The sequence below is a fragment of the Eurytemora carolleeae genome, unplaced genomic scaffold (genome assembly GCF_000591075.1).
Source record: "Eurytemora carolleeae unplaced genomic scaffold, Eaff_2.0 scaffold243, whole genome shotgun sequence".
Classification (NCBI taxonomy): Eukaryota; Metazoa; Arthropoda; class Copepoda; order Calanoida; family Temoridae; genus Eurytemora; species Eurytemora carolleeae.
Window position 1 is genome coordinate 314,670 of NW_019396315.1, and position 13,956 is coordinate 328,625.

Genomic DNA, 13,956 nt, shown 5'->3' on the forward strand with positions numbered 1-13,956 from the left:
GACTCTTCCGGGTAAAACTAATTTTTAAATGGTATATTTAGGGCCTTAGTGTGATTTTAAAAAATCTAGCCGCGTCACGCAATACATATATATTTAGATCTCAATATTTCAGTGTTAATATGTAATAAGGATGATTTCTCTTAATGTAAACTGCAAAACTTTTATTTTACAAATCTAAATTCTGATTTTCACAAAAAAATTGGCTTATCTTTAAAAGCCATATGAATATCAAAAATGACGCACCACAAAATAAACGTCAGTTTGAAGGGAACCCTTGTGTGAAAATGTGCAATGTGTTAAGAAAAAATTGGTTACAGTGTCGATTGTTGACAAGAACTTCCAGAGTAGCATAAAAATCGCATTCACACTTTTATTCAGAAACAAAAAAAATACGAACAATATTAAAAGGAAAGAAAAATTTTATAGTCAATGTATATTTTATATTACAAGCAAGTTTTCACAAAACTAATATTTTTACACAAAGTAAGAAAATAAATAAAAATGTAGATTAAGAACAGAATTGGTAAAATACGTATTTACTAAATATTGCAGTTAAGCGGAATGAAAGAATATAAACAACAATTAAAGAAAATATTGAAATGGTTTTTTAGCAATAAAATAACGACCATAAACAAAATATTGTTCCGTTTCGTGCACAAAATTTCGCTTTTGAAAATATTATGATACATAAATGTTTTAAAATTGAATCAGGTAGATCACAAAACCTACCAAAAACTTTATGAAGATAAATTTTTCTGGTTTGTTATTTCGCCTTAACTTGGTTAAATCTCTCCATTTTAAGATTTCAAATCTGAATTAAACAAAAAGATGTCCAAGAAAATGATGTAAAACGTAAAATTTTCATTTTTTTTAAAATTTCGTTAAAAGCTTTCAGCTTAAAAGGCGAAAATTTGACATGATTTCAGTAATCAATATTCAATATGTTAACAATGTAATAGGGTCCGAAAAGACTTAAATGTACAAGGCTGATTGAGGAAGACGAAACAAAAAAGGAAACAAACCAAGAAACAATAAAACTATTTTTTCAAAGATGAATCCGAATAAGCATTTATATCATGTATCTAAATGGAACAGATTAAAAGCTCTAAAAACAAATAAATAAATAAACAAATAAAAAAATAAATAAATAAATAAAAATAAAAAATTTAACTCAACAAAATGAAAGGCGGCATAAGGTCTAAAATTCACATATACATTTTTTTTGACAAAAATAACTGAGCAAACTGTAAATACATTTGTCGAACAGTATCTACAAAATAATAATAATGTTATTTCCAAATGGCAGTATGGGCAGCAAAAATAAGTTAAATTTGTCAACTAACAAAAGGTAAAAACAGATCTAAATTTTCTGAACTTCCAAATCTTAAAAACTAAATGTCTAACACAGCATCATATCTAGAAGTACTAACTATTAATGGATATCGAGATCAAGCAGGTCAAATTTCCGACATCTGAGCCTTTGACACAAAATTTAAGGTTTAAGAAAATAGCTAATGTCGATAAAAATTAAAATTCTAATTTGACTAAACGTTTCTAACAAACGAACTACTGCCATGGTCGATCAGCTCCGCCATTATTGATGACGTCACATTCTAATTGATCGATTTCTCGGCGTCGGTATTTGGCTGGCAGTTCGTTCCATTCAAGAGCACCTGGAAATAAGCTTGTTAAAACTACACGAGCTCTATCTATTTATAATCATACTGCCGCAGTGTATATTTAAATATCCTTGTAATACATTAGCGTCTCTTAAATAGTGCGTAGATCTTGTCAGTCCTGAGATGACTTTCTTTAATTAGTTTACTATCTTTTAAATTTCCTCTTCTTTATGGACTATACTAACTACCCAAAACCCCTCTAAATAAGTCCCAAAACAGGGTGGTCAATAGTCACAACGTCACATGCTCCAAAGAAGAAGGTAGCTGCCCCCCCCCCCATTATGTAATTAAGGAGCGTCAAGCATAGAAATTAATTACAGGCAGTGCTTAGGACCTGGATCCGGATCCGTTGCATCTGCAAGAATTTGGCTTCCTAGAACCGGATCCGCAAAAATATGCAGATCCACAAAAACTGATAAAAAACCTTTTTTTAACCTCTAAACCCGGATCCATTTTTTTCCATTGCGAATCCAGGATCCGGATCCACATCAAAATTGAATGGATCCTAAGCAGTGACTAAAGGTAAATTCACTTCAGGGAAACGCAATGTACGTCTTAAAGTCTTACCATGATTATTTCTTTTATCCATTTGTTGAGAATTCTCTAACAAGGCAGCATTGACGGGTAAAGAAGTTAATGTTTGATGCTTACGAAACCGTATTAGCGGTATATGAGGATACACCTTCTAATCAACAAAAAGATTTCTTTGTAAATAATGCTCAAAATAAAATTTCTAGAAAACTTAAATCCAATTGAAACTATTTTTTTTTCGATTTACAAAAAATCAATATTTCATTTATGCCCTAACGTGGCCCGATTCTTAAAAAAAAGGTTTTATCTTGGAAGAAATATTATTGGAAGGACGAGGATTTAGAGGTGGCTTGGACGAGAAAATGAGGAGATTGTGAATCGAACTAGAAATTGTTGTGGCTGGCCTTCCTCCCCTCACTAGCCCGTCGGAATAAAGCATTAACTATTCGAAGAATTTACAAACAAAACATCTAAAAAATAAGAAATTTATAACTATGAATTGACAAAGCTTTACAGAGTACCATTGTGATTCAGACATGTCATTCTATAAGTGGAGAGTCACTTGAAATTACGTGAACAGTCCCTTTACAGATGCCCGTTCCAAATCTTTTACATAGGTAACAACAACAAACTAAACTAAATTTAACAAAATTTTATTAAAAAAATCTTTAGTTTCCTTAAGAATTGAAGGTTCTTGTATCAGCTGTTTGACCCGGATACCAGGGTTGTCTGAACCTGGAATTAAGTAAAATATAACTTTGAGTGGGATAAATATTCAAAAGAACTCCCCCCGAATGTAAGGAACATTTGTAATGAGAAGTAAAATCTATGATTTAGAACAGTTAGTGCGAAAAAAATGTTCTACGCCGATGATCTTACGAAAACTGAGCCTTAACAATTTATTCTTGTAGTACCTGTTTCTGGATGAATTTTATCAGTAGATTGAAGAACCGGTTTTATTTCATTTTCTGGTTTACCACCTATCACACGCGAGTTGCAGATATTTACAATTTAAAAAAATCAAGTTTGTTCAAAAAGAATCTCAATGTCCGAGTCCGAGTCTAAAACACTATCTTGACAAGGGTCAGTTTTGACTGTAGATATAGCAGGAGGTGCAGGTGCCCATCCACGTGACCTCCTTCCCCGGCGTGCTGAAGATTTCCCTCTTGGAGTTCTCACTTCAGCTGCGGCACCACGAATTAATTCATCAGAAGTTACTTGAAGACGCGGCATTCCACGACGTCCCCACACTCTAAGAAACCCGCGGGGGCTTCTTAATGGTGAACTGGAGGAAGAGGTGGAGGGGATAGGATCATGGTAATCTGGAGAGAAAGATTGGACGAGAGCTTTTCTGTTTCGTTTTCCATTTCTAAAAAATAGAGAATAAAGAATAAGCATTATTTAGAGAAATGACATAATAAAATGGGGGGGGGGGGCCTTGTCCGTTTTCTAACCAAATTTAAGACTTCTACTGTCCATCAAATAAAGTAAGTATATATTAAAAAATGCTTTGACAGTAGGGTCAGGACATTTTCTCAGAAAATACTTGCCTTAATCCCTCGATTTCCTTGAATATTCTCAAAGATCTGAGTTCCGGTTCATCACGAGTTTGAACTATAATGAAATCCGAATTCTTCCGTAGAAAATCATAGTCTAACAAAGCGTTCTTTCCCACTAACCAATCCAGGAACGTGTTCCAATCATCATCATACTCTAATATATAAATAATAGTGAATGAACACCGTATAATGGAAAATTAGACCAGTCATCTTCTAGTTAATCTGGAGCCCCGCCCTTCATGCAAAAAAGCCAGCAAACTCCCGTGATTGTATTTATTAAAGTCAGGTTAGGTTAAGATATATATTCACGGGTGGTTGCCATATTTCGGAAGGAGGGGCGGGGGCCCACGGCGCAATTAATAATAAAATACAGGAAAACAAAACCCTAATAAAGACTTAGATAACAATCTAAATATTTACCTGAACCAGAATATTGTAGAATGTATTTGTATAATTCCTTTTTGAGCTCGCTTGTTTCAATTATAGGAAGATACTCATCTGACGGTTCTATTGGTTAAAATATTCATACAAAGTTAACAAACCCTGTTAGGATTAAAAACATTCTTTTCAATTATGAACTTAACATCAAACAATTCTCTGTAAATAGTTCAACCGTTAACCGTTAACCCATTAGTGACGAGACCATTAACTATTAGTGAAGTCGTTTTAGAAGAAACGATATTCAAATAAATTTTTTAATTTTTTTTTGTACAGAGTGACCTGTAAAACATGAAAATCAAAAAAACTTTGGTAATTCATAATTATTTAATTATCTTTAAAACTTTACTTTTCATGTTTTAGTTATTTAGATCTTTAATAGAAGATTCCAAAAATATCTTTAATTTTTTTCTAGCAAAAATTGACAATTTTATAGATTCACAACTAAATTACAGGGTGTTCTTTTTTTCCGAATTCCAAATCTTAGTTTTTTTTGGGTTTTTTAAAATTGAAAATAAAAAAAACCAATTTCGAAGTTACGTCAAATATAAAATATGTTTTGAAAACAGGGAATCCTAAGGAAAGACAAGACAACATTTAGTTTGAAGAAAAAACCTCACCCGGTCAAAATTGACCTTCTCGTCACTAATGGGTCAAATATCCCTAATTTAAAAGTACTCCTTCCCCCTCTGCCTGCAAAAGAGTCGACTAGTAATGCTTACACAGTTTTAGTATGAATATTAACCCGTAAGGATGTAATTAGGTGAGGAATCGTTTTCCGAAGTCACCGCGTAGAAAAAACAATCCTAAAAAGTGCAACGTTAGTAACAAACTGATTAAATGTTTAAGGTGAGGAAACTCAAACAATGAATGTAAAAATTCAATTTATCTATGTGAGCTACTGAAAGAAACTTTTGATTTAAATTTTGGCACACTGCAGTATGACCTATAAAACTGTGGAATAGGAAGACGACCGTTCAACTTTAAATTATGATTTTAAATAGTTAAGAAGACTATAAAACCAAGCAATTGTGCAATGACCAACGGAAATGACTCATTTAACCAAATACGCAAACTTTCAAACTATTACTTTGATAACATCACATCCACAAAATATTGCTAAAAAGTCGTCTTCCAATTTTAGAGTTTCATGGGTTTCATGCAAGGAGTATGGAATAGAAGTTGTTGTCTAGGCCCCTGGAGACCTGTCCACCGGGGGGTTATGACGAATTGTACGCTACCGGCCCGGGACAGAGAAAGCAGGGGGCGTCAGCTGCGCCGACCTAGTGGGGCAGGGCAGGTATTCTTCTCAGTTTTTGCTCTGCAGACGGTACTTCATTTTAATAAGAAATATTCAGAATAGGTTATGTATATGCGGTATTTGTACACCAGACAAACATTTCTTACTCAAATGGAGTACCGTTTGCAAAGCATGTATAATCATATGGTAGGACGGGCCGCGTCATTTGTATCTCCCTTCTATTCCATAATCCTTGGTTTCTACTAATTCCAGAATTCCTAATTTTCCGGATAAAATATAATACCACATCCTTGATCAGACACAAGTTTAAAGGGCAATATTGTGAATCGGAAATGCCACTTTACAAATGGAGGGCGAATTAAAATAGCATTATAAGTAATAGAACTAACCTTTGGCTTCAACGGAGTTATAGTCCAGCCATTGATGGGTGATAATTGTATCAGAGTAGGTGGTCCGTCTAACCACTCAACCAATCCATCCCCCAAAACAACTTTGTTCTAACAGGACAATGTTTGTTAAAACATATTTCTTATGAATTTAGACAGAGCCGTAACTGAGGGGGTGGCGGTTGCCCCCCGCAATCCACTGTCGGATCAACATATCAATTTTGTAAACGGTAAAACAAAATTATTATTTGGTCAGAAAGGATGTTTTATGAATATTTAATATATAAAAAATTGATTCATGTTTCAGTTAAAATTACCAGTTCTCATAATTAACTCTAATAATAATATTTTTATTCTTATTTAAGCAAGGTAAAGCTTAACAAAAAGTATAATAATAAAACAATGTAAAGTGTAAAAGATTCGTGAAAATGACGCTCCACTGCATCTCCACGTAAACATGTTACACTCGGTATGCCCCAACCACTACAGAAACACCCAGTTACGACCCTGATTGTGTAACATACCCCCTAACATTAAAACTATATTTGTGTCCAAATGTTGTAGGAAGTTTTTAGCGAAGCGCGTGAAAAATTTAAAACTGAAGTCATAATTGTAATCATTGAAGGAAAAATAAAATTTTTTCATTAAAAAAATTTGTACCATTAATATTAATAAAAAAGAATTATTTATAGCGAAAAAAATTAAAAATTACCTTTTCAATTAAGCCTGATTCTATAATATTAACTAGGTGAAGTTCTTCACAATAAAATCTGAGGAACAGTCGGTAAAATTTTCATTGATTTTAAAATTCAAAATTTGTGATAACCCGTAACACATAAGGTTTAAATTTACACCCCCCCCCCCCCACCTGTTTGCGAGTCCAAAAAGCTTATGGTCTTGAACAATCTTTGAAAATCTTAACGTGCCTGAAATTTTTAAGATTTATGGAAACGTCCTCTTCCGGCCTGGGTTCTAGGGATGACAAATACTCTTCTTCTTGAAGTGCAGCATCATGTAAATTTATTGAAGTCACGTCGGCCATAGTCTTTCCACAACTAAGAAAATTCGAATTTTTAACATATGCTCAAACATTTTAAAGCATGATTCAACATTCACAAGGTTCAGAAACTTTCTTCACAAGCGAGTTTTCAACTTTTGGTGAATAGAAACGCATCACTTTGAACATTTCATAAGAAACTTCAGTTTCCACCTTGGAAAATATGCTTCATATATTCTCTTCAAAAAAGGAAAACGTAGAGAATTACAGGAAATTAATTAAGTTCCGGTTCCCCCCCCCCAAAAAAGAATGTTGGAATAAACCCAATAATACAATCCCTACTCGAAAATTCAACAATCAAATTTAAATACGGAATTTTTTCAATGCTTATTTAGAGTTATCACCAACCTTTTACAAATTTGATTTGAGGGATCTCTTAACAAGTCCGTTTCCGCGGGATCCTCCGCGTCGCTTAGTTCGGAGTCGGTATCCTTGACCTCACGACGAAGCTCCCGTTCCGTCTTCTTATCCTCCTCCTCATCCTCCGATGACGAGCCTTGGTCTCTTAAGGTTCTTTCAACTTTTCTAGTTGGTAAGTAAACAACATTGGAAAATGAGGGTAGGCGAATAGTACACTCTTCCTCATGAAATTCCCGACAGCTAATGAATCTAAATCCGCGAAGACAGAATTTACACGTGAGGGGGGTTTGAACAATCTTTCTTCGACGAGATCTTTCCATATTAACAAAATTATAAATATCTGCAACTCCTAAAAACCTTTTAGAGAGGATTTCAGAAAATTCCAGAAATTCCGAGACATTTTCTCTGAAAAAAATACACTTCTAAGAGATGAAAAAATGTTGACTTGGTAAAAATGCTGGTCCAGGTTCAGTAGAACTCCTAGTTCACGTACTTGCACTCAACATCGAAGACCAGTGTGGAATTGGGAGGGATATCTGGGGGAGCACCTGAACAAATTATTATTATCATCTTAGGTTTAAATTTTCATTAAAAATCTTCCCCTCATGGACTCGGGTACATATAACAGGTATAAGAAAGATACGCTTAGCGAGAAATATTCGGGGGTAGTTTTTGTTATTTTTTGCCACACTCAAAAATAATTCCCTTGTGTGTTGAAAATGTTTGCACAGACTAAAACATTTTTCCCCATCGAGGTGTGGAAAGAAAATATATTAGAAAAAATGGTTTAATATTTTCAGTTCCATTAATAGTCTCCCTCCATATCTTTTATCCCTATTTGTTTAATTAAAGTACTTTCAGGTTAATTTTAGCTGAACGTTAAAAACACAAATTTCAGGAAGTTTCTTGTCAATTATGTGTAACCTGCAGCTCCGTATGCCATATTGGGAGGAATAGTTAACTTCCTCTTTCCTCCAACTTTCATACCAGCTAGCCCAACATCCCAGCCCTATATAGAAGACAGGTTATCTAATGTAACAAGCTGACCGTTAATTAATATTGAATTTGTCCCCTTGGGTAAATAACATTAAGTACCATATTCCCCAGATTTAAGGATTATACCAGGAAGGTAATATTGAGTTGAGTACTGTATTGGACAATTTTTCATAAACCATAAATAACGCCAAACACGCCAGAAGCCGAATTTAAAAGAATTTGAGCCACGGCTCAAATATGGTTGGTTCCACTAAAAATTGTTTTAAATGTTTCAAGATTTAAGACGGTGCTCAATTGAAACCGGTTTTTGACGGATTTGAGACGCGGCTCAAATTCATTAAATTCGAACTCTGAAAATTTAACATACAAATGTGTTCATTATTCTACTTAAAAATGAGATTTTTCCATTTGACCCTAGAAAAAGTGAAACGGTAAGCTGGGATGGAAAGTGATAAAATTTCCGTGATAGAGAGGGGGGGGGGGGGTGGTAAAGCGTTCTCACCTTAATAACTTCTCCCTTGCCCAGCCTGAACTTGAAGGGTTTACCAGACTGACACGCATCAAACTGTTTCTTGTTGGTAGCTAAGCGTCCAACATAGTACATTCCAACATTTTGTCCAGGCTAGAATTAATTTTAATATATTTAACGCTTAAATCAGACAGTTATTAGTTATAAAATCAAAGCTGAAGTAATTTAAAGACCGAACCTTGCATAGATAATAGTCATTTAGTTTTAAGCAATTCATTAAATAAAAAAACTGCACATTTTAACTATTGGTTTACCTTACACTCTGGTCCTGTTCCTTCCTTCAAATCTTCGATATGAATTCCACCTTTTACTGTCTTCCTTGCGCTTTTGGGCGTATCAATCACGCTCTTGTCTCCACCTGCCTTAGGCGTCTTAGCAGGGGTTTTTAGGGCATCGTTCTTGTTCGGCGTCTTGGTGTCTTTTGGAGTCTTAGCTTCTTGTTTTGGGGTCTTGCTTTCAGGCTTGGGGGTCTTAATTTCTGGTTTGGCTGCTTTAGGCGTCTTGTTTTCAGATTTAGGTGTCTTAGGCTCAGCCTTCGGGGTTTTAACATTGGCTTCGGCCTGCTTGGATTTAGGAGTTTTGTCTCCGGCTCCGTTGATTTTAGGTTGACCGTTAGTTGGCTTTACTTCTTTCAGAGGAGACTTCTTAGGTGCAGGTGGTTCTTCGTCACTGTCGTCATCATCATCTTCTCCATCTTCACTATCATCATCATCATCATCGCTATCCTCCTATTAAGAACAGAGATTTAAAAAAACTTGGAATATTTTAATTGCAATGAATTAACAATGAAAAGCCCACACATCTAAACAAGGTCACTGACTTTTAATAATTCAAATTAAGGTTTTTATTCGGTCATATTTTTGTTATTTCAGGAATATGGAAAACATTTTTGTATGCTGAAGGTTTTTGTTCTGCCTTGATGTATTCTATAACGAAGGCCGCAGGCCTGAGATATTATATCATATTTGTGGGGTTCCATTAGCAAATAACCAAGAAATCATATTTCATTTTTTTATTTTTCTAATGTTACAATGGTAAAATGTTATAAACCCTTTAATAAGTAAAAATTGGTTTATTATATGTAAATAATGCATGTGGTGTGATTGTTTCCTTAGTTAGTTTGTCTGTTTACTAATTTAAAATGCTATATTATGATTTATCATGTCGAATGTTCCCTGAGCTTTTTAGAAAGAGAGAAGGAAGAGAATTTTCGTGGTTTGTCTTAATCTACTGAACAAAAGCGTGAAATCTAATCAGGGTGGCCAAAACTTTTTTGAACCCATCCGTACAAAAATCCGTACATTTTCAGACGAAATCCGTACAATCCGTACAATTTTCGAAAAACAATCCGTACAATTTTTTTTTTTTTAAATCCGTACAATCCGTACAATTTTAGGGTTAAAAAAAAATCAATCCGTACAATCCGTACATTTTGGCCACCCTGAATCTTTTGCTGGATATTAGCTGCTAAATCTTCCAAAACGAGGAGAGAAAAGCAGGTTAGCCAGCAAGAACCCGTTCAAGAAAATAAATGATGAAGATCTTTGTCCTTCACTTTTATTTTTGAATCGAGATTTATTGGTTTGTTTTAGTTGCTATGGAGTGCTAAGACCCCACACAAATTTTGTGACACTAATATTTCCATAAACTAAAATTCAATGTTTTTGATTGTGGTACCACGTCAACTCAGAGCTATGCGAGATATGGTGACTGCTGAGGTACTTCAAACCCAGCTTCAGCTGTAGGATGGGGGGCAAATTGACCCCCATCACCTCTTAATTCTGTCTATTTTGTCCAAATATTACAACTAAATGTGGAATTTTGGAAAAGATCTTTTTGTTCAGTATCCAGTTATAAAGTAAAAAAGCAGTGATTGAAATTGTGAAAAACATGATAAACTTTTCATTTTAGAAGAAGCTCTTGACGTATCTATTACAAATATGCAGAGAAATTAAATGAAAATTCGACACCCCCAGGGTAATACCCATAAGCATTCTTTAACGATAGGAAGTGAACAGTATTGGAAAATGTTTCTTCTGAACCATGTAATAATGGGAATTCTTACATGGTAGGTTTACTACTATGGAACCGAACAGATATGATATATCTATATAATAAAACAAGACATTTATATATATATGTTGCGTATAGCCGGCCTAACGGGTGGACCGATTGGGCTGAAATTTTTTATGGACACTCATGGGAGGTCGGGGGGTATTGAAGGCTAAAAAATTAGAATTTTTTTTCTCTTAATTTTTTTGTTCCACGGGCAATGCCGGGGTCTTCAGCTTGTTATTCATATTATGTTAGAAAACAAACCTCCTCTGCAAAATTAGTTGTTGAATCCAGATCTCCAGCGGTTGTATCCATTTCATCAGAATCATCTGAGTCATCATCGTCATCATCAGAACTATCTTCCTCTGCACCCTGATCAAACACAACAAGATTATAATGAAGAAAATACTTAAGAAGTCTTTAGATCTTCCATTAACTGAATGTCTGATTTAATGTTCAGATCATCAGTATAAGGGAAAATAATTTTCAGAGCTTCATGAAAATTAGGCCATTTTTTAATGTAGATATACCCCCCACCCCAAATTGTATTTCCGAAAAAGTTAACAAGGATGGAAGTTGACTAAATGATTTTCTTCGTGAGTATGTAATATTGAAGTAGTAATGAAATGCAAGTTTTCCGTTAAATAAGGTGCAATGAGTAATAAAAGGAAAAACAAAGTTACTAAATCCTTTTTTATGTATTTAATGTTTCACCGTCTTTCCGTTCATCAAAGCCAGCTTCATCTTCTTGACTTGATCATTGACATCTCCTTTCTTCCTCTTCAGTGCGTTACCAATAGCTTCCTCAACATCCTCCTGTAAATAGAGATCAAATTATTAGTTTCAACAATTGTATTTATCTTATTTCTTATTTCGCAATCTCTGTTAGTCTGTTTGTATCTACAATCCTATCTCATGAACCCCTTGACCGATTTAGCTCAAATTTTGTTAAGACAAATCGTAAGAACCAAGGGAATATTTTCAGTTTGATTATTTAGGCTAGGACACTTTCTACTAGTTTACACAATGAGGAATGAAAATCATAAAAACAGTTAAGTTCACACATTACTATATTGTTTACTTCAATAAATCTGTCATATGAGTCTCTAAAAATCGGTTTGTAACTACAAAACTATTTAAAATTTGCTTATTGGTCTCCAGTAAAATTGGTCATATCGATGTTTTAGTTTAAAATACCCAAGTTTCGGAGTCTTAAATATGCAAGTGTATCATTTGAACTAATTTGAAATGAAATCTGAACAAGAGGCCCCGTTATGAACCCCCCAGACCGCCGGCAGGCACAGGAAGCACCGTCCCATACCTGCTCTAACTGGACCTTTATACCCTCAACAATTACTCCATTGTCATAAGATAAAAAGGAGATATATTCCAGCCCCCCCCCCGGCCTTAATTTTTCTCATATTGATTACTGATAATTAATTTATAATAACCTCCTCGCTCTCCTCCTCCTCTCCCATCATCATCTCCGGATCCATGAAATCATCATCATCCTCCAATATGTTTCCGGTCAGATGAACAGTTCCAGGTCCATCAACCTACAAAAGTCAATGCTTCAGAAACCATTCTTGATCCAATAAGCAGTGCTTAGGATCACCAACATTTTGGATTCCTGGATCCAGAAACATATGCGAATCCAAGGGACAAAATACCTACCAAAACCTGCTGAAAATCACGGTTTTGATCTAAATCACAAATCTTAACAGCTAACCAATGAGCGATTATTAAAAACCATAAAAATTACATTTAAAAAAAAAATATTTTGCATATGCTTAAAAATGAAGTAAAGTTCATGACCTGGGAGTGAGGATCATTGTTGTTAATATTTAAGAAAACGCATCTAGATAAAATGGGCTAAATTATCGACTTGAAAGTTTATAACACCCCCCCCCCCAAAAAAAAAATCAAGCAGCATCTATTTTTTATCATTGTAAGGAAACAGCTTACGTGTAGAGTGCTCACTGCTCAGCCTCCAAGCTGGCCGATATCGTCTCCAAGTTTAAGATTTTTTCCTTGCCAAAAATCATTCCCCGGGAATTGAAAATTAGCACCCATGACAAAACCAACCTTAAACGCCATCTTTTCTCCGATACTGAAGGCAAGGTCCAACTGCTCGTTGAGGTGCTTCTTGTTCAAATTTGCAATGATGTACTCCTCTCCATCATACTCTGCCATCAAGGATGTTACCTAAAATAAAAAATAATTAAATAATTCAGTGAACAATATAATATTCTCGTAGAGATAAACGATTTGATGATTTTACTTAAGCTTCTTTTAGGGAAAAGTAAAATAATATTTAGCATGCATTCAAAGTTTTAAAAACTATTTCTCCTTGAATTTTGGAAAATGTATTTACATGATACAAACTTTTTTTAAATAAAAAAAATAAAAATAATTATTTATTCCTAGTAGATTCATCACACAATAAATTTTCGTTTTAAAGTTTTATTTTCCAAGCATCGAAAATCTACCCTCTGTCAGAGGGATGGTTTAATTTCACAAAATATGTACCATCTTTGCTTAAATATAAATACTGTGCACGTTATGAGAATAAAATGCTACTAACCTTATCCCCAGCAGATGCAGGCTCGATGCAAGCTTTGCAGACCCGGAAGGATTCTTTAACAACAGTATCATACCTGAAAATAAAAATTGTACATTTAAAAATATATATATTTCAAAAACCCAATAATATTCACAAGGTACAGCTACGGAGAAAATTCATATTTAAAAGACTTAACTATGATATGTGACTTCTTGAGTATATTTCTATTACTAATTTTTTCTACAACCATTTGGATCTAGATTTCACTCTAAAAGTAACATTGCAAAAGGACCCCTTCGGGACGTACGAGTCGACAGCATTTGTGTAGGAGGGGGGGGGGGACATTATATAACGCACGTCAGCGCACTTAAAACCCCTTTTTATGAAAATTATGGATAACTTTATAACTACTAGAAATTCAAGGCGCTTCGCGCCCTTCTTTCTAGCCGTAGAGGGCGCTTCGCGCCCATCTCCTAAATTAATTGTGAACATGTTCTCTTTGTGTACATCGTAAAACAAAACAAAAATAATTCGCGGATTTT

The 13,956-nt window shown here is 34.5% G+C and overlaps 3 protein-coding genes across 3 annotated transcripts in view; all 3 read right to left on the reverse strand.

The window, feature by feature from the left end:
* Nucleotides 1–488: 488 nt before the first annotated feature.
* Nucleotides 489–7,708, reverse strand: LOC111700763 (uncharacterized). The gene is made up of 5 exons (XM_023471799.1): nucleotides 7,629–7,708; nucleotides 3,125–3,190; nucleotides 2,887–2,945; nucleotides 2,247–2,364; nucleotides 489–1,673 (listed from the first exon to the last, which is right to left on the reverse strand). The coding sequence occupies exons 1-5, from the start codon at nucleotides 7,669–7,671 to the stop codon at nucleotides 1,567–1,569; spliced, it is 393 nt and encodes a 130-aa protein (XP_023327567.1). The 5' UTR covers nucleotides 7,672–7,708; the 3' UTR covers nucleotides 489–1,566.
* LOC111700762 (DNA (cytosine-5)-methyltransferase 1) lies at nucleotides 3,138–7,617 on the reverse strand. The gene is made up of 8 exons (XM_023471798.1): nucleotides 7,260–7,617; nucleotides 6,781–6,909; nucleotides 6,567–6,624; nucleotides 5,858–5,965; nucleotides 4,953–5,013; nucleotides 4,190–4,276; nucleotides 3,761–3,923; nucleotides 3,138–3,579 (listed from the first exon to the last, which is right to left on the reverse strand). The coding sequence occupies exons 1-8, from the start codon at nucleotides 7,589–7,591 to the stop codon at nucleotides 3,231–3,233; spliced, it is 1,287 nt and encodes a 428-aa protein (XP_023327566.1). The 5' UTR covers nucleotides 7,592–7,617; the 3' UTR covers nucleotides 3,138–3,230.
* LOC111700761 (46 kDa FK506-binding nuclear protein-like) overlaps nucleotides 7,676–13,956 on the reverse strand; it is a 6,981-nt gene continuing 700 nt past the window's right edge. Inside the window, exons 2-10 of the mRNA XM_023471797.1 lie at nucleotides 13,436–13,508; nucleotides 12,937–13,056; nucleotides 12,303–12,407; nucleotides 11,566–11,667; nucleotides 11,116–11,223; nucleotides 9,051–9,524; nucleotides 8,770–8,889; nucleotides 8,196–8,280; nucleotides 7,676–7,819 (exon numbers count right to left, since the gene is read on the reverse strand). Coding sequence (XP_023327565.1) covers nucleotides 7,752–7,819; nucleotides 8,196–8,280; nucleotides 8,770–8,889; nucleotides 9,051–9,524; nucleotides 11,116–11,223; nucleotides 11,566–11,667; nucleotides 12,303–12,407; nucleotides 12,937–13,056; nucleotides 13,436–13,508 — 1,255 coding nt within the window. The 3' untranslated portion in view covers nucleotides 7,676–7,751. The remainder of the gene's footprint in view (nucleotides 7,820–8,195; nucleotides 8,281–8,769; nucleotides 8,890–9,050; nucleotides 9,525–11,115; nucleotides 11,224–11,565; nucleotides 11,668–12,302; nucleotides 12,408–12,936; nucleotides 13,057–13,435; nucleotides 13,509–13,956) is intronic.